Below are 19,069 nucleotides of genomic sequence, written 5' to 3' on the forward strand. Positions count from 1 at the left end.
AATTTAAAAAAAATCTATACTTAATAAATAATAATATTATAAACCTGAAGAGTATGTTTGCTTGAACGCGCTAATCTCAGGAACTACAGATCCGATTTAAAAACTTATTTCAGTGTTAGATAGCTCATTTATCGAGGCGATTAAGGCTATTATCACGCTAAGACTAATACGACCGAGGAAACTCAGGAAAATGTGGGAAAATCGGGGGAAATATTTGAAAGGGTTTATCTCACGAACTACTGGAACAATTTTTGTAGCAATATATTTTGGCACAGATATAGAGTAGACCACGTGAAGGAAGTATACATAGCTATTTTTTATGGGAAAATGTACGGTTTCTGTAAAATTCCTAATTTACGCGGGCGAAGCCGCGCGGGACATCTAGTATCTTATATCTTTAAACGAGCAATTCTTGTATTATATATATAATTGGAATCTCGGAATCGGCTCCAACGATTTTCATGAAATTTTGTATATAGGTTTCGGGGGCGATAAATCGATCTAGCTAGGAATCATATTTAGAAAATGTCATTTTATTCGTGTTTTATCGAATACCGAGCAAAGCTCGGTCAAACAGCTAGTTATTTCTTATAAGGGATGTAGCTAAATGAAGGGGCAGAATGATTAAGATTTTTTGCCTTTTTGGCCGTTAAAAAAATTATTCGTTGTGCACGAATATATTTTGAATAAATAATCTTATCTTAAAATCAAGTTTTTTGTTTATCGATCGTTTGCCTTATCGTTTCGCTAATTTCTTGGGAATCATCTGTAATCAACAAATTAATCACTGACTATACATAATATATAAAATAAGTAATCGTATAAATATATGCGAATCCTCTAGTTTTATCAATAATATTGTTGGTGTCAGTGCATCAAGTTAACACAAAAAAATTGCGAACAGATTATGAAAGGTAATCTTATTTCAATACTTAGTTTTAAAATAAAATAGTGTGTGTATAATAAAAGTGCCAAAGTGTTTTTCAACATTTAAGTCGGTGAAGTTAATTTGTACAGGATGTAACAGAAGAAAGTAATAATACTTAAGGGTGTGTATAAATGTATGTACCCAATATAAAGTTTACTGTGAAATTAACAGCGCTAAAAGAGAAATTTTCCCATAATTGTCTGGGCTAATTCATGAGCGTTGTTCGGGCATTTCTTATAGAAGTTACTGTAAAAGCTCGAACTTCGGTAAATCTTAAGATTTAAGTGTAAATCTTAGGATTTGTTGGTAAATGTAAGTATTTCTAATAATACGACGATTTTTTCGAACATTTACCATTACAATTCGGTATATGCTAGGTTTTACTACTGTCAACTGGTAAATGTTGGTTTTAGGAATTAAACAATGAGTAATTATTAATTATTTACCATAATGAACTATTAGACAAAACAGTCAACATTTTATGATAATATTATAATTTATAATAATATTAAAATAAAGATTGAAGGGAGCCTTCCATAACAAAAACACAATTTCTGGCCTGTTTTTGCTCTATAACGGTATGGAACCCTTCGTGCGCGAGTTTGACTCTCACTTGGCCGTTTTTTTTAACATATACCATTAACGTAAATCCTAAGATTTACCAACTATATGGTGGTAAAAGTTCGAATTGCAAACCTTTTCGGACATTTACCACTAGGAATTGGTAGATCTTAGATTTTACTAGAAAATCTTAGGATTTACTGCAGTTCGAGCTTTTACAGTAACATAGAAACATATAAGTAAAATTAAGTAAGTCCTTCAGTGCCGATATACTAAAAGAGAACTCTATTTATGACACATGCACACCCTAAATTATTATTATCACTGCTTTGTTACATTCTGCAGATAAAAAATGCTTTGTCTGTTTTCTCAGACTTAACAAATTTTCATGTATATTTTACGTTGCAGTACATCCATATAATAATATATTTCTAATTTACTTAATTAGTTAATCGCTGAAATATTTATACGAAAACATAACTATGCCTTTTTAACGGATTTTCTGGTACAAAGTATTGCTTTAAGATCACTGGATTATGTTAATTTTATTTTCTTATTATTTAAATTGATAATTCTACAAAGTCTTAAGTGTGTACTTCAAATAATTTATATTATTGTAGCATTCGATCTATATAAGTATTTTTTTTAAACAAAGCAATTTCTTGTTAATCCAGTTACTTAGATATTATATATTATTACTAGCTGTCTCGGCAAACGTTTCTTTGCCATAATATAAAGTATTTCGCCCGTATTATTTTATTGAAGTGACTAAATAAGTATATCACCATGGCAACGTCCATCGCTATCCCGTCGCACGAACAATGGTCGTCGTCAGTCTCGAGTTGTAATAATTTACTATTATTTATTCAACAAATGCACTTAACAATATAAAAAGTACCCAGTAGCCGATTCTCAGACCCACTGAATATGCGTATAAAATTTGGTTAAAATCAGTAAAGCCGTTTCGGAGGAGTACGCGGCCTAACATTGTAACACGCGAATTTTATATTATTACTAGCTGTTGCCCGCGACTTCATCCGCGTTAACATAGTCATAATAACAAACTTTGTTATTATACAAAGATGGATAGTTTTCTCCTTTTTGTTTTTGTGGTTCCTTATACAAAGGGTAAAAACGGACCCTATTTAAGCAAACGTCAAACGCAAATGTCAATAAGCTTTCATGTTTCTAACTCAAGAAATGACGGACTTTCATTGAAACTTCCTACCCCATTTTCACCCCCTTGGGGGTAGAATTACCAGAAACACTAAAATACGTATCCATTCATTTTTAATCAGTAGCACAAAAATAAAGTTTCATGTTTCTAACTCAAGAAATGACGGACTTTCATTCAAACTTTCAACTCCAATTTCACCCCCTTGGGGGTAGAATTTCTAAAAACGCTTAAATACCTATCCATTAATTTTTAATCAGCAGTCCAAAAATAAACTTTCATGTTTCTAACTTAAGAAATGACGGACTTTCATTTAAACTTTCAACTACTATTTCACCCCCTTGGGGGTAGAATTTTCAGAAACGCTTAAATACGTATCCAATCATTTTTAATCAGTAACCCAAACATAAAATTTCATATTTCTAACTCAAGAAATAACGGAGTTTCATTCAAACTTTCAACCCCAATTTCACCCCCTTGGGGGTAGAATTTCCAAAAACGCTTAAATACGTATCCATTCATTTTTAATCAGTAACCCAAAAATAAAGTTTCATGTTTCTAACTCAAGAAATGACGGACTTTAATTAAAACTTTCAACCTTTATTTCACCCCCTTCGGGGTAAAATTTTCAAAATTCCTTCCTTAGTGGGTGTCTACTTAATAAAACAACCCTACTCACCAAATTTCGTGGCTGTAACTGTTACAGTTTTTGCTCAGCGATGATGAATCAGTCAGTCAGTCAGGACATGTAATTTTATAAGTATAGAAGATTATAACAGTTTTACTTCGGTTTTTAGTTTTGACTATAACATGTAACTACGCTTACTCTAAAAGCGCACCGTATGCTTTGATTTTAGTTTTATGTTCGGTCGGAGTTATTTATACGGCCGATCCATTCAGACTTTATTTTCTTAGGTAATAAGATAACACTGTCCATCTACGTTACAAAATATTATTATTTTTAAACAAAAGCCACTATAAAATACTAATTACTTAATTTTATAAATTTTCAGTTGCGGCCGCACTACTATTGTGCGCAATCTCGTTAGCTCGCGGACAAGATGTAGAGCTCAACGGTAATGGTTGCCCGATAGACTACACATACGAACTTTTGTACGCTCACGAAATATGCAACAAGTTTTTACAGTGCACACATGGAGAGCTAGTCGAACACACGTGTGCTGGCGACCTTCTGTTCAATGTCGAGAAACAAGAATGCGATTGGCCTCACGACACCGATTGCGGGCATAGAGTGATTCCTGGTGCCGAATCAGAGGAAAGTGAAAAAGAAGCGAGCAAAGAAGACAATTCCAGTCAAGAAGGTGGTGGGGATAACAATGGCAACGGAGACAATAACACGACATGCAACTGTAATCCCGGAGAAGCACCATCGATCTGCGCTGGGACTGGTTCAGAGGGAATACTTATAGCGCATGAAAATTGTAACCAATTTTATAAGTGCTCTGGTGGCTTTCCCGTTGCTATAAGTTGTTACGGGGATTTACTATATAATCCATATACCGAGGTGTGTGACTGGCCACATAACGTTGACTGTGGAGAAAGAGTTATCCCAGATTGTGATGAAGATAATAATGCCTCTGGAGATAATAACAATGGAGATAATGGCTCAGGTGATAACGGTAATGGAAATGGAGATAATAATACCACTTGCAATTGCAATCCTGGTGAAGCACCATCTATCTGTGCTGGGAGTGAATCAGAAGGCGTGCTTATTGCTCACGAAAATTGCAACCAATTTTATAAATGCTCTCAGGGTGTACCAGTAGCTATGAGCTGTTATGGAGACTTATTATATAATCCATACACTGAGCAATGTGATTGGCCACAAAACGTCGAGTGCGGTACCCGAGTGATCCCAGAGAGTGAAGAAGATAATAGTAATAATAGCGACAACGATTCTGGAGATAATAACAATGGTGAAAATGGTGGAAATGGTGAAAGTGAAAATGGTAATGAGAACGGAACTGGCTCATGTAACTGCAATCCTGGTGAGGCTCCCACAATTTGCGCTGGTAGTGGATCAGAGGGTGTACTCATAGCTCACGAAAATTGCAACCAATTTTATAAATGCTCTAATGGTGTTCCTGTAGCAATGAGTTGTTATGGAGACTTGCTATATAATCCATACACTGAGCAATGTGATTGGCCACAAAACGTAGATTGCGGTACTCGAGTGATTCCAGAGTGTGAAGATGACAATAGTAATGGTGATAACGGTTCTGGAGATAACAATAACGGAGAGAACGGCTCTGGAGATAATAACAATGGCGAAAATGGTGGTGACAACAATGGTGGTAATGGTGATAGTGATGATGGTAATGAGAACGGAACTGGCTCATGTAATTGCAACCCTGGTGAGGCTCCCGCAATTTGCGCTGGTAGTGGATCAGAAGGTACATTAATAGCTCACGAAAATTGTAACCAATTCTACTTATGTTCTCACGGTGTTCCTGTTGCAATGAGCTGCTACGGAGACTTACTATACAACCCATATACAGAGAGATGTGATTGGCCAAACAACGTTGAATGTGGTGACCGAGTCATCCCAGAATGTGATGATGAAGAAAATACTTCTGGAGGTAACAACAACGGTGAAAATGGTTCTGGAGATAATAACAACGGGGAAAGTGATTCTGGTGGCGACAACAATACCGGTGGCAATGGAGATAGCAACAATGGTAACGAGAACGAAACAGGCTCATGTAATTGTAATCCTGGTGAGGCTCCCACAATTTGCGCTAGTAATGGATCAGAAGGTACATTCATAGCTCACGAAAATTGTAATCAATTTTACTGCTGTTCTCACGGTGTTCCTGTTGTAATGAGCTGCTACGGAGACTTACTATACAATCCATATACAGAGAGATGTGATTGGCCAAACAATGTTGAATGTGGTGACCGAGTCATCCCAGAACGTGATGATGAAGAAAATACTTCCGGAGGTAACAACAACGGTGAAAATGGTGCTGGAGATAATAACAACGGGGAAAATGATTCTGGTGGTGACAACAATACCGGTGGCAATGGAGATAGCAACAATGGTAACGAGAACGGAACAGGCTCATGTAATTGTAACCCTGGTGAGGCTCCCACAATTTGCGCTGGTAGTGGGTCAGAAGGTACATTAATAGCTCATGAAAATTGTAACCAATTTTACATATGTTCTCACGGTGTTCCTGTTGCAATGAGCTGTCATGGAGACTTACTATACAATCCATATACAGAGAGATGTGATTGGCCAAACAACGTTGAATGTGGTGACCGAGTCATCCCAGAACGTGATGATGAAGAAAATGCTTCTGGAGGTAACAACAACGGTGAAAATGGTTCTGGAGATAATAACAACGGGGAAAGTGATTCTGGCGGTGACAACAATACCGGTGGCAATGGAGATAGCAACAATGGTAACGAGAACGAAACAGGCTCATGTAATTGTAACCCTGGTGAGGCTCCCACAATTTGTGCTAGTAATGGATCAGAAGGTACATTAATAGCTCATGAAAATTGTAACCAATTTTACTGCTGTTCTCACGGTGTTCCTGTTGTAATGAGCTGCTATGGAGACTTACTATACAATCCATATACAGAGAGATGTGATTGGCCAAACAACGTTGAATGTGGTGACCGAGTCATCCCAGAACGTGATGATGAAGAAAATACTTCCGGAGGTAACAACAACGGTGAAAATGGTGCTGGAGATAATAACAACGGGGAAAATGATTCTGGTGGTGACAACAATACCGGTGACAATGGAGATAGCAACAATGGTAACGAGAACGGAACAGGCTCATGTAATTGTAACCCTGGTGAGGCTCCCACAATTTGCGCTGGTAGTGGGTCAGAAGGTACATTAATAGCTCATGAAAATTGTAACCAATTTTACATATGTTCTCACGGCGTTCCTGTTGCAATGAGCTGCCATGGAGACTTACTATATAATCCATATACAGAGAGATGTGATTGGCCAAACAACGTTGAATGTGGTGACCGAGTCATCCCAGAACGTGATGATGAAGAAAATGGTTCTGGAGGTAACAACAACGGTGAAAATGGTTCTGGAGATAATAACAACGGGGAAAGTGATTCTGGTGGTGACAACAATACCGGTGGCAATGGAGATAGCAACAATGGGAACGAGAACGGAACAGGCTCATGTAATTGTAACCCTGGTGAGGCTCCCACAATTTGCGCTGGTAGTGGGTCAGAAGGTACATTAATAGCTCATGAAAATTGTAACCAATTTTACATATGTTCTCACGGTGTTCCTGTTGCAATGAGCTGTCATGGAGACTTACAATACAATCCATATACAGAGAGATGTGATTGGCCAAACATTGTTGAATGTGGTGACCGAGTCATCCCAGAAGGTGATGATGAAGATAACACTTCCGGAGGTAACAACAACGGTGAAAATGGTGCTGGAGATAATAACAACGGGGAAAATGATTCTGGTGGTGACAACAATACCGGTGACAATGGAGATAGCAACAATGGTAACGAGAACGGAACAGGCTCATGTAATTGTAACCCTGGTGAGGCTCCCACAATTTGCGCTGGTAGTGGGTCAGAAGGTACATTAATAGCTCATGAAAATTGTAACCAATTTTACATATGTTCTCACGGCGTTCCTGTTGCAATGAGCTGCCATGGAGACTTACTATATAATCCATATACAGAGAGATGTGATTGGCCACACCACGTTGAATGTGGTGACCGAGTCATCCCAGAACGTGATGATGAAGAAAATACTTCTGGAGGTAACAACAACGGTGAAAATGGTTCTGGAGATAATAACAACGGGGAAAGTGATGCTGGTGGTGACAACAATACCGGTGGCAATGGAGATAGCAACAATGGGAACGAGAACGGAACAGGCTCATGTAATTGTAACCCTGGTGAGGCTCCCACAATTTGCGCTGGTAGTGGGTCAGAAGGTACATTAATAGCTCATGAAAATTGTAACCAATTTTACATATGTTCTCACGGTGTTCCTGTTGCAATGAGCTGTCATGGAGACTTACAATACAATCCATATACAGAGAGATGTGATTGGCCAAACAATGTTGAATGTGGTGACCGAGTCATCCCAGAAGGTGATGATGAAGATAACACTTCCGGAGGTAACAACAACGGTGAAAATGGTGCTGGAGATAATAACAACGAGGAAAATGAGTCTGGTGGTGACAACAATACCGGTGGCAATGGAGATAGCAACAATGGTAACGAGAACGGAACAGGCTCATGTAATTGTAATCCTGGTGAAGCTCCCACAATTTGTGCTGGTAGTGGGTCAGAAGGTACATTAATAGCTCATGAAAATTGTAACCAATTTTACATATGTTCTCACGGTGTTCCAGTTGCAATGAGCTGCCATGGAGACTTACAATACAATCCATATACAGAGAGATGTGATTGGCCAAACAATGTTGAATGTGGTGACCGAGTCATCCCAGAACGTGATGATGAAGAAAATACTTCCGGAGGTAACAACAACGGGGAAAATGATTCTGGTGGTGACAACAATACCGGTGGCAATGGAGATAGCAACAATGGTAACGAGAACGGAACAGGCTCATGTAATTGTAACCCTGGTGAGGCTCCCACAATTTGCGCTGGTAGTGGGTCAGAAGGTACATTAATAGCTCATGAAAATTGTAACCAATTTTACATATGTTCTCACGGTGTTCCTGTTGCAATGAGCTGCCATGGAGACTTACAATACAATCCATATACAGAGAGATGTGATTGGCCAAACAATGTTGAATGTGGTGACCGAGTCATCCCAGAACGTGATGATGAAGAAAATGTTTCTGAAGGTAACAACAACGGTGAAAATGGTTCTGGAGATAATAACAACGGTGAAAGTGATTCTGGTGGTGACAACAATACCGGTGGCAATGGAGATAGCAACAATAGTAACGAGAACGGACCAGGCTCATGTAATTGTAACCCTGGTGAGGCTCCCACAATTTGCGCTGGTAGTGGGTCAGAAGGTACATTAATAGCTCACGAAAATTGTAACCAATTTTACTTATGTTCTCACGGTGTTAATGTTGCGATGAGCTGCTACGGAGACTTACTATACAATCCATATACAGAGAGATGTGATTGGCCAAACAACGTTAACTGTGGTGACCGAGTCATCCCAGAACGTGATGATGAAGAAAATGTTTCTGAAGGTAACAACAACGGTGAAAATGGTTCTGGAGATAATAACAACGGGGAAAGTGATTCTGATGGTGACAACAATACCGGTGGCAATGGAGATAGTGACAATGGCAACGAGAACGGAACAGGCTCATGTAATTGTAACCCTGGTGAGGCTCCCACAATTTGTGCTGGTAGTGGGTCAGAAGGTACATTAATAGCTCACGAAAATTGTAATCAATTTTACTTATGTTCTCACGGTGTCAATGTTGCAATGAGCTGCTACGGAGACTTACTATACAATCCATATACAGAGAGATGTGATTGGCCAAACAACGTTAACTGTGGTGACCGAGTCATCCCAGAACGTGATGATGAAGAAAATGTTTCTGAAGGTAACAACAACGGTGAAAATGGTTCTGGAGATAATAACAACGGGGAAAGTGATTCTGATGGTGACAACAATACCGGTGGCAATGGAGATAGTGACAATGGCAATGAGAACGGAACAGGCTCATGTAATTGTAACCCTGGTGAGGCTCCCACAATTTGTGCTGGTAGTGGGTCAGAAGGTACATTAATAGCTCACGAAAATTGTAATCAATTTTACTTATGTTCTCACGGTGTTAATGTTGCAATGAGCTGCTACGGAGACTTACTATACAATCCATATACAGAGAGATGTGATTGGCCAAACAACGTTAACTGTGGTGACCGAGTCATCCCAGAACGTGATGATGAAGAAAATGTTTCTGAAGGTAACAACAACGGTGAAAATGGTTCTGGAGATAATAACAACGGGGAAAGTGATTCTGATGGTGACAACAATACCGGTGGCAATGGAGATAGTGACAATGGCAACGAGAACGGAACAGGCTCATGTAATTGTAACCCTGGTGAGGCTCCCACAATTTGTGCTGGTAGTGGGTCAGAAGGTACATTAATAGCTCACGAAAATTGTAATCAATTTTACTTATGTTCTCACGGTGTTAATGTTGCAATGAGCTGCTACGGAGACTTACTATACAATCCATATACAGAGAGATGTGATTGGCCAAACAACGTTAACTGTGGTGACCGAGTCATCCCAGAACGTGATGATGAAGAAAATGTTTCTGAAGGTAACAACAACGGTGAAAATGGTTCTGGAGATAATAACAACGGGGAAAGTGATTCTGATGGTGACAACAATACCGGTGGCAATGGAGATAGTGACAATGGCAATGAGAACGGAACAGGCTCATGTAATTGTAACCCTGGTGAGGCTCCCAAAATTTGCGCTGGTAGTGGGTCAGAAGGTACATTAATAGCTCACGAAAATTGTAATCAATTTTACTTATGTACTCACGGTGTTAATGTTGCAATGAGCTGTTACGGAGACTTACTATACAATCCATATACAGAGAGATGTGATTGGCCAAACAACGTTAATTGTGGTGACCGAGTCATCCCAGAACGTGATGATGAAGAAAATGTTTCTGAAGGTACCAACAACGGTGAAAATGGTTCTGGAGATAATAACAACGGGGAAAGTGATTCTGATGGTGACAACAATACCGGTGGCAATGGAGATAGTGACAATGGCAACGAGAACGGAACAGGCTCATGTAATTGTAACCCTGGTGAGGCTCCCACAATTTGTGCTGGTAGTGGGTCAGAAGGTACATTAATAGCTCACGAAAATTGTAATCAATTTTACTTATGTTCTCACGGTGTTAATGTTGCAATGAGCTGCTACGGAGACTTACTATACAATCCATATACAGAGAGATGTGATTGGCCAAACAACGTTAACTGTGGTGACCGAGTCATCCCAGAACGTGATGATGAAGAAAATGTTTCTGAAGGTAACAACAACGGTGAAAATGGTTCTGGAGATAATAACAACGGGGAAAGTGATTCTGATGGTGACAACAATACCGGTGGCAATGGAGATAGTGACAATGGCAACGAGAACGGAACAGGCTCATGTAATTGTAACCCTGGTGAGGCTCCCACAATTTGTGCTGGTAGTGGGTCAGAAGGTATATTAATAGCTCACGAAAATTGTAATCAATTTTACTTATGTTCTCACGGTGTTAATGTTGCAATGAGCTGCTACGGAGACTTACTATACAATCCATATACAGAGAGATGTGATTGGCCAAACAACGTTAACTGTGGTGACCGAGTCATCCCAGAACGTGATGATGAAGAAAATGTTTCTGAAGGTAACAACAACGGTGAAAATGGTTCTGGAGATAATAACAACGGGGAAAGTGATTCTGATGGTGACAACAATACCGGTGGCAATGGAGATAGTGACAATGGCAATGAGAACGGAACAGGCTCATGTAATTGTAACCCTGGTGAGGCTCCCACAATTTGCGCTGGTAGTGGGTCAGAAGGTACATTAATAGCTCACGAAAATTGTAACCAATTTTACTTATGTTCTAACGGCGTTAATGTTGCAATGAGCTGCTACGGAGACTTACTATACAATCCATATACAGAGAGATGTGATTGGCCAAACAACGTTGAATGTGGTGACCGAGTCATCCCAGAACGTGATGATGAAGAAAATACTTCTGGAGGTAACAACAACGGTGAAAATGGTTCTGGAGATAATAACAACGGGGAAAGTGATTCAAGTGGTGACAACAATACCGGTGGCAATGGAGATAGTGACAATGGTAACGAGAACGAAACAGGCTCATGTAATTGTAACCCTGGTGAGGCTCCCACAATTTGCGCTGGTAGTGGATCAGAAGGTACGTTAATAGCTCACGAAAATTGTAACCAATTTTACTTATGTTCTCACGGCGTTAATGTTGCAATGAGCTGCTACGGAGACTTATTATACAATCCATATACAGAGAGATGTGATTGGCCAAACAACGTTAATTGTGGAGACCGAGTCATCCCAGAACGTGATGATGAAGAAAATGTTTCTGAAGGTAACAACAACGGTGAAAATGGTTCTGGAGATAATAACAACGGGGAAAGTGATTCTGATGGTGACAACAATACCGGTGGCAATGGAGATAGTGACAATGGCAACGAGAACGGAACAGGCTCATGTAATTGTAACCCTGGTGAGGCTCCCACAATTTGTGCTGGTAGTGGGTCAGAAGGTACATTAATAGCTCACGAAAATTGTAATCAATTTTACTTATGTTCTCACGGTGTTAATGTTGCAATGAGCTGCTACGGAGACTTACTATACAATCCATATACAGAGAGATGTGATTGGCCAAACAACGTTAACTGTGGTGACCGAGTCATCCCAGAACGTGATGATGAAGAAAATGTTTCTGAAGGTAACAACAACGGTGAAAATGGTTCTGGAGATAATAACAACGGGGAAAGTGATTCTGATGGTGACAACAATACCGATGGCAATGGAGATAGTGACAATGGCAATGAGAACGGAACAGGCTCATGTAATTGTAACCCTGGTGAGGCTCCCAAAATTTGCGCTGGTAGTGGGTCAGAAGGTACATTAATAGCTCACGAAAATTGTAACCAATTTTACTTATGTTCTAACGGCGTTAATGTTGCAATGAGCTGCTACGGAGACTTACTATACAATCCATATACAGAGAGATGTGATTGGCCAAACAACGTTGAATGTGGTGACCGAGTCATCCCAGAATGTGATGATGAAGAAAATACTTCTGGAGGTAACAACAACGGTGAAAATGGTTCTGGAGATAATAACAACGGGGAAAGTGATTCAAGTGGTGACAACAATACCGGTGGCAATGGAGATAGTGACAATGGTAACGAGAACGAAACAGGCTCATGTAATTGTAACCCTGGTGAGGCTCCCACAATTTGCGCTGGTAGTGGATCAGAAGGTACGTTAATAGCTCACGAAAATTGTAACCAATTTTACTTATGTTCTCACGGCGTTAATGTTGCAATGAGCTGCTACGGAGACTTATTATACAATCCATATACAGAGAGATGTGATTGGCCAAACAACGTTAATTGTGGTGACCGAGTCATCCCAGAACGTGATGACGAAGAAAATGTTTCTGAAGGTAACAACAACGGTGAAAATGGTTCTGGAGATAATAACAACGGGGAAAGTGATTCTGGCGGTAACAACAATGGTGGAAATGGTGACAGCGACAATGGTAACGAGAATGGAACCGGCTCTTGCAATTGCAACCCTGGTGAGGCTCCTACAATTTGCGCTGGTAGTGGATCAGAGGGTGCACTCATTGCTCACGAAAATTGCAACCAATTTTATAAATGCTCTCATGGTATCCCTGTAGCAATGAGTTGTTACGGAGACTTGCTGTATAATCCATATACCGAGCAATGCGATTGGCCAGACAGAGTTGACTGTGGTGAAAGAGCAACACCTGTTGATATTGATGATAAGAAAGATGAGACAGAAAATGAAAATAACGACAGCAATATCAAAACAGAAGAAGAATGCGATGAAATTGAAATCCCAGAAGTTTGTAAAAACGAGGGCTCGGATGGAGCATTTGTTCCTCATGAAAATTGTCATCAGTTCTATGTTTGCTCTGATAAACAAGCAACTGTCCTGGATTGCCCAGGAATCTTGCTCTATGATGTTGTAAGTCGTAGATGTGAGTGGCCCGCCTTGGTAGACTGTGATGATAGAAATATCATTCAAATCGAGGACAACGGTAGCTGCAACTGCAACCCTCTGCAAGCACCGGCATTATGCGCACACGAAGGTTCCAATGGAGAGCTTATCGCTCATGAAAATTGCGACCAATTCTATAAGTGTTCTAATGGCGTACCGGTTACTTTTAACTGTACAGCTACTCTACTCTACAACCCATACAAACAAGTTTGCGACTGGCCTGAAAACGTTGATTGCGACGGTAGAAGTTTATCCCATTTCACCTCAATGAATAAGCATTTAAATGGAAGAAAATTACAAAATTCTATAGCTTAGAATTTTAACATATAATTTTATATTATTTTCCAAATTATGCGATTATTTATTATTTGTAATTTAGAAGATTTTTGTAAATATATTATTCGCTTGAAATTAATGGTTGTTTAATTAACATTTTTAAACCCCGTTTAAAAGCCTATCCTGAACAATTATGTATCCCACCAAAAACATTTTCATGTAAAAATGTTGCCAAGACGAGAACATATAGTTCGTGGTATCAAAAAATAGTGAGATCTCATGTAGAGCCAAGTTTCTAACCTTATATTATACTCAGCCCTATCTAAAAACCTTATTTTTACTCGTCGCGGCAAAATACTTGATATAATGTGTCAGCCGCACGAGAAGAATCTGAAAACAACATTCGTCAAAATGGATGGCTTGGCCATTTTTTTATTCGTCATTCTATGGGCTTTGAACTTAATATATTACTTTTATGTTGTACTTAATAACTTTTATACTAATATTTTTTAAGTTATTTAGTAACAAATAAAAAAAAAAACCGGCCAAGTGCCTGTCGGGCCACGCGCAATATAGGATTCCGTAGTACCGCTAGTTTTTGAAATTTTTTGTATGTTCAATGAATGTACATTTATAAAGTGTTTTAAACACTACTCAATAACTTGTGAAGTATTCTTAGCCGTGATAGTTTTCCTTTTAAATTCAGTATATTTGCTACTCTTGTAAATTTTTTCACATTTCCAGAAACAACCGTTTAGCTGGTAGAGGTGGGGGATACTGGACTCTAACGATTTTTTCCACTTTAAAACTTAATATTTCACAAATGGATCCCTAAATCAGAAAATGATCTATGAATACCCATCATATTTTTAAAAAACCTATCCAACGACATCCCACACGATGGGGTGTGCGTATAAAAAAATTCATCCCCGCTTGATGTTTAGGGGAGGTACCATAAAAAATATATATTTTTAAGATTTTATGTACCATTTTGTCGGCATCATTAATGTCCGTCGGCGGACAGACGGATAGACGGACAAACGGACAGACGGACGGACAGACCGAAACTATAAGGATTCCTTGTTGACTACGAAACCCTAAAAAATGGCCAGGCCACCGATTTTGGCTAATGAGTAGAGTGAGTTTTACATGAAAATCAACGATATCAAAATACTTAGATACGACGTATGCCGTCAAATTTTTTGTCTAACAGTAATAGCATATACTACTTTCTCTTTCGCTCATTTGACGCTTTAATCGAATCGAGAAAATATTGTCGTCCTTTTTTGTCTTATAGTAATATCATATACTACTTTCTCTTTCGCTCATTTTACGCTTCGCTTTGATTTTTCTCTTAAAATGGAAGACAATAATTTAAATATTAATAAAATCTTAGTAATTACGTGTGAAATATCACACCTTTGGCTTTATTTGTATTCCTCGTTTTGTTACTGCACTGTCGGAAGGCACATGACGGCATTCTGGAGCGAAATGTAGCAAAAAACAACGCGGTAATTAATGAATTAAACACGTCCGGCGGTTACCGCATTCTAAGGCACACTGCTTTCAGATGAGTGAGCTCACTCATTTCGAGGGCGACACATTTTCGCGCTGACGATTGTATGGAATGCCTTTTCTAACGTTCTAATTCTATGATGAAAATGTTTTTGGTGGGATTTCATATCTTTTTGTAAGTTGGTTTAAAATTTAAATTCTCTTAACCGTATTAGACACTGATATATTATGTTGCTAGTCGTCTACATCGCGGTATGGCTTGCTCAATAAGTTTAATATAGTTGTTAATGCACTCTAGTCGACAAGAGATGTCGCTGTTGGGCACCTACATTGCACTATCGTTGACGCGAAGATGTTTGCTATAGCCGATTAACTTTCGTGTTATGTTCTCTACTATAAAATAACCGATGCTGTTGAAGAATAAACCGAACTATTTAGACCAGTGTTGCCAACTATAGGGATTTCCCACTAAATTTAGTGGGAAAAAATAAATTTAGTGGGTTTTTTAGGGGGTAAAATATTTTGGGGATAAAAATTTTGAAGAATGGAATAATTTTTTAATAACAACCTTAAAGTGGCTCGAAACTCTGCCGCGAGCGACCGTGACGGACGAAAATTCAGACGAAATGCCACTTTATGACAAAGGCTATAGGTTTCATTTTACTCAACCACTAGCTTATACGCCGCCGCGCCGCCGGCGGCAGCATGGGTCGCCACGCAAAATATGTCAGTAGAAAATGATACCTATATTCTATGCCATAAAGTAGCATTTTATTTGAATTTTTACCGGTCGCGGTCGCATAGATCCGAAAGCCACCTTTTAAGATGGAACTGCCGCACAAAGCACATGTCGCTATAGTCTTTTGAGTCGTACCAGCTGACAGTAGGCTGACAAATTATTATATTTGTTGTCGTTGTATACATGTAATGAAAAAAAAGATTGAAGTATGTATTTAAAATATGGAGGGTAGATGGAGGAGAACTATCTTATATATGAGGGATATTTGAAAAAGTGTCCATCTGTAGCTGCTGTACGCAGTAAATAACAGTTAAAAAATCCTCCAAGAGTGGCGCTAGCTGCAGCAAAGGGTATGAAATGAATGGTAACAAACTATAAATAAGCCGTTGGTAACAAAATAAAAATATGTAATAAGGACCAACGCCTACAACTCTAAATATACCGTGTTTATACAATGCTTGCTTAGCAACTGAAAATTCAGGCTTGTTGTTTTATCCACAACGAAGTTATAGGGGGGTCAAAAAGAGCCTGAATTGCTTCGAGAAAAGGATTGTACGGCCGTGCCGCTTTTTTGCTCGACTTGGCTTGAGCACTGCCGTGCCCCCAGATCTATTAAATAAAACCGCATCAAAATCCGTTGCGTAGTTTTAAAGATTAAAGGGAACAAAGGGACATGAGGGAAAAAAGGGACTTTGTTTTAAATACTATGTGATATTATGCTCCTTATATTAATAACAATAATAAGGATTGTTAGTAGACCGGCCGGTCGTGGAGGGAGTCCTGTGTTAGACAGATCCAGGACACCCCTCCGTATACGTCTGAAGGCAAACCACAGGTGGTTTTAGTGGGTAAGAGTACCACATACCCCCAGGGTGCTTCAGCTTAACTGAGGCACATCCCCAACCCGGGGCACCCATGATGGGTTTCCCCTGCTCACCAAAAAAAAAGGTACCGTTGAGGCCTAGCAGGCGGCGGTCTCTTTCTGCGAGTATGTCATCTTGCAGAAAGAGACCGCGGAGCGGAATAGAGAGAATGACAGGTCCTCTCTTCCGCTCCGCCGGCGCGGCGTAGGACGGGAGTGCGGAGGCGTCACAAATATATCTAGTAATCTCTATAAAATCTCTATAAAGTGAGGAGAGGTCGAAGTGTGGGAAAAAAGATGGCGGACTCGTTCTTCGGAAGGAGGTCAATACGCGACAATTGTTTTAGAGGATCGAAAAACAGTTACTGTAGAGCAGGGGTCACCAAATGGCGGACCGGGGTCCGCATCCGGACCGCCGACCTATTGTGTGCGGAACAAGCATGTTCGAAGATGTACTTCGTTGAAAATTAATTTCGGTCTCGACATACTGATGAACATGTAGCAACAAAAATTGTCACTTTTCTCATTGATACAAATACCTTTGTAATTTCCGTAATTATATTTGTTCAATTTTTTTTAATGTGCGGACCGCCAAGGTCAATTTATTTCTTAAAACGGACCCCGAGCGAAACTAATTGGTGACCCCTGCTGTAGAGTGTTACAGTAACAATAGTTTGTCACGTGTTTTGGAAAAAGTGCGTGAGAAACGACCTCGCAATAGGATCCTCCTTCACCACGACAATGCTTCGTCGCACACCGTCAGGCAAACGATTGATTATTTAGCGACCTACTGGGTCATCCGCCTTATAGCCTTGACCTCGCACCTTGCGATTTTTATTTATTCCAAAAAATAAAAGAAGAACTTCGAGGAAAACGTTTTATGGACGCCGAGGAAGCTGTGGATACGTTTCAAAAGGCCGTCGAAGAGACCCCTAAGGACGAGTGGGAATAGTGAGAGGGCCCCGTGCGAGTTTCTTACGCCGGTTCTTCTCGCCGGGCTAGTTCCCGAACCAGTGGTAGGCATCATGTAGACGTTCAGAGAATATTTGCAAAAATTTATTCTGAATAAAAAAGTTTGAGTTTGAGTGCTTTTCTCAGCGGTTCTATCGGATGCAGCGATATATTCACGTGTATAGACACTATTTTGAAAAGATAATAAAATAAAGGTAAAAACTTTCTAATTTAATTAGTTTTTGATTTTCTAAAAACTCTCAGTTTGACCCTCGTAACAAAACTGTAGAAATGAAAATTCTGTACATGAAAGATATTCAAAAAAAGCTTCTTTGTATCCATTGCGCCCTTACTCATCAATAAATCGAAAACAAATGATATTAATTTTATTAAAATATGTCAAAAATCATCCTACTAATATTATAAACGCGAAAGTTTGGATGTATGGATGTATGGATGTATGGATGTATGGATGTATGGATGTATGGATGTATGGATGTATGGATGTATGGATGTATGGATGTATGGATGTGTGGATGTGTGGATGTGTGGATGTATGGATGTTTGTTACTCTTTCACGCAAAAACTACTGAACGGATTTTAATGAAACTTTACAATAATATAGCTTATACATCAGAATAACACATAGGCTACAATTTTAACCGACTTTCAAAATGGGGGAGGTGTTATGTTCGTTTTATTATATTCAACGATTACTCCGCCGTTTGTTAACCGATTTTCAAAATTTTTCTTTTGGTATATATAGGGTATCATCCCAATTTGGTACGAGTATTATATTCACAAAAGTGGTGATCTGATGAAGGATCCATAAGTAATCGAGGGAACTCCTCAAAACTTATAGGGAAATATGTGGTGACTTCGGTTTCGTGAGAAGTATTCTAAGCATATGCTACCAACAAGTAAGATTTTGCACCGAGATATACCTGGTATACCGTGGTTCGGAAGGTGCTGAGAGAACTCCTGATTCTTTATAGATACAAGTTTGGGAGTTTCGGCGTTGTTTTAAGAACTGAAAGCATATGCTACTTTGCAAATTACATTCATCATCATCATCATCACTACCATATTATACCATTTCATAGTCTTCTAGATCGAGACTCGAGTTTGTCAAGCGATAATTTAAAAAAATCTATACCTACCTAATATTATAAACCTGAAGAGTATGTTTGCATGAACGCGTCAATCTCAGGAACTACAGGTCCGATTTAAGAACTTATCTCAGTGTTAGGTAGATCATTTATCGAGTAAGACTATAGGCTATATTATAT

General features: G+C 39.2%; 1 protein-coding gene across 3 annotated transcripts; it reads left to right on the forward strand.

Moving 5' to 3' along the window:
- The first annotated feature begins 876 nt into the window (after positions 1-876).
- LOC121734108 lies at positions 877-13,774 on the forward strand. Of its 3 annotated transcripts, XM_042124525.1 has the most exons (4): positions 877-914; positions 3,677-4,283; positions 4,614-4,635; positions 5,020-13,774. In XM_042124525.1, the coding sequence occupies exons 1-4, from the start codon at positions 908-910 to the stop codon at positions 13,750-13,752; spliced, it is 9,369 nt and encodes a 3,122-aa protein (XP_041980459.1). In that variant the 5' UTR covers positions 877-907; the 3' UTR covers positions 13,753-13,774. The 3 variants fall into 3 exon arrangements, with proteins under 3 accessions (XP_041980459.1, XP_041980458.1, XP_041980457.1); XM_042124524.1 differs by having other exon boundaries at positions 3,677-10,355; positions 10,389-13,774; XM_042124523.1 differs by having other exon boundaries at positions 3,677-13,774.
- Positions 13,775-19,069: the final 5,295 nt, after the last annotated feature.

Source organism: Aricia agestis, chromosome 15 (genome assembly GCF_905147365.1).
Source record: "Aricia agestis chromosome 15, ilAriAges1.1, whole genome shotgun sequence".
Lineage (NCBI taxonomy): Eukaryota > Metazoa > Arthropoda > Insecta > Lepidoptera > Lycaenidae > Aricia > Aricia agestis.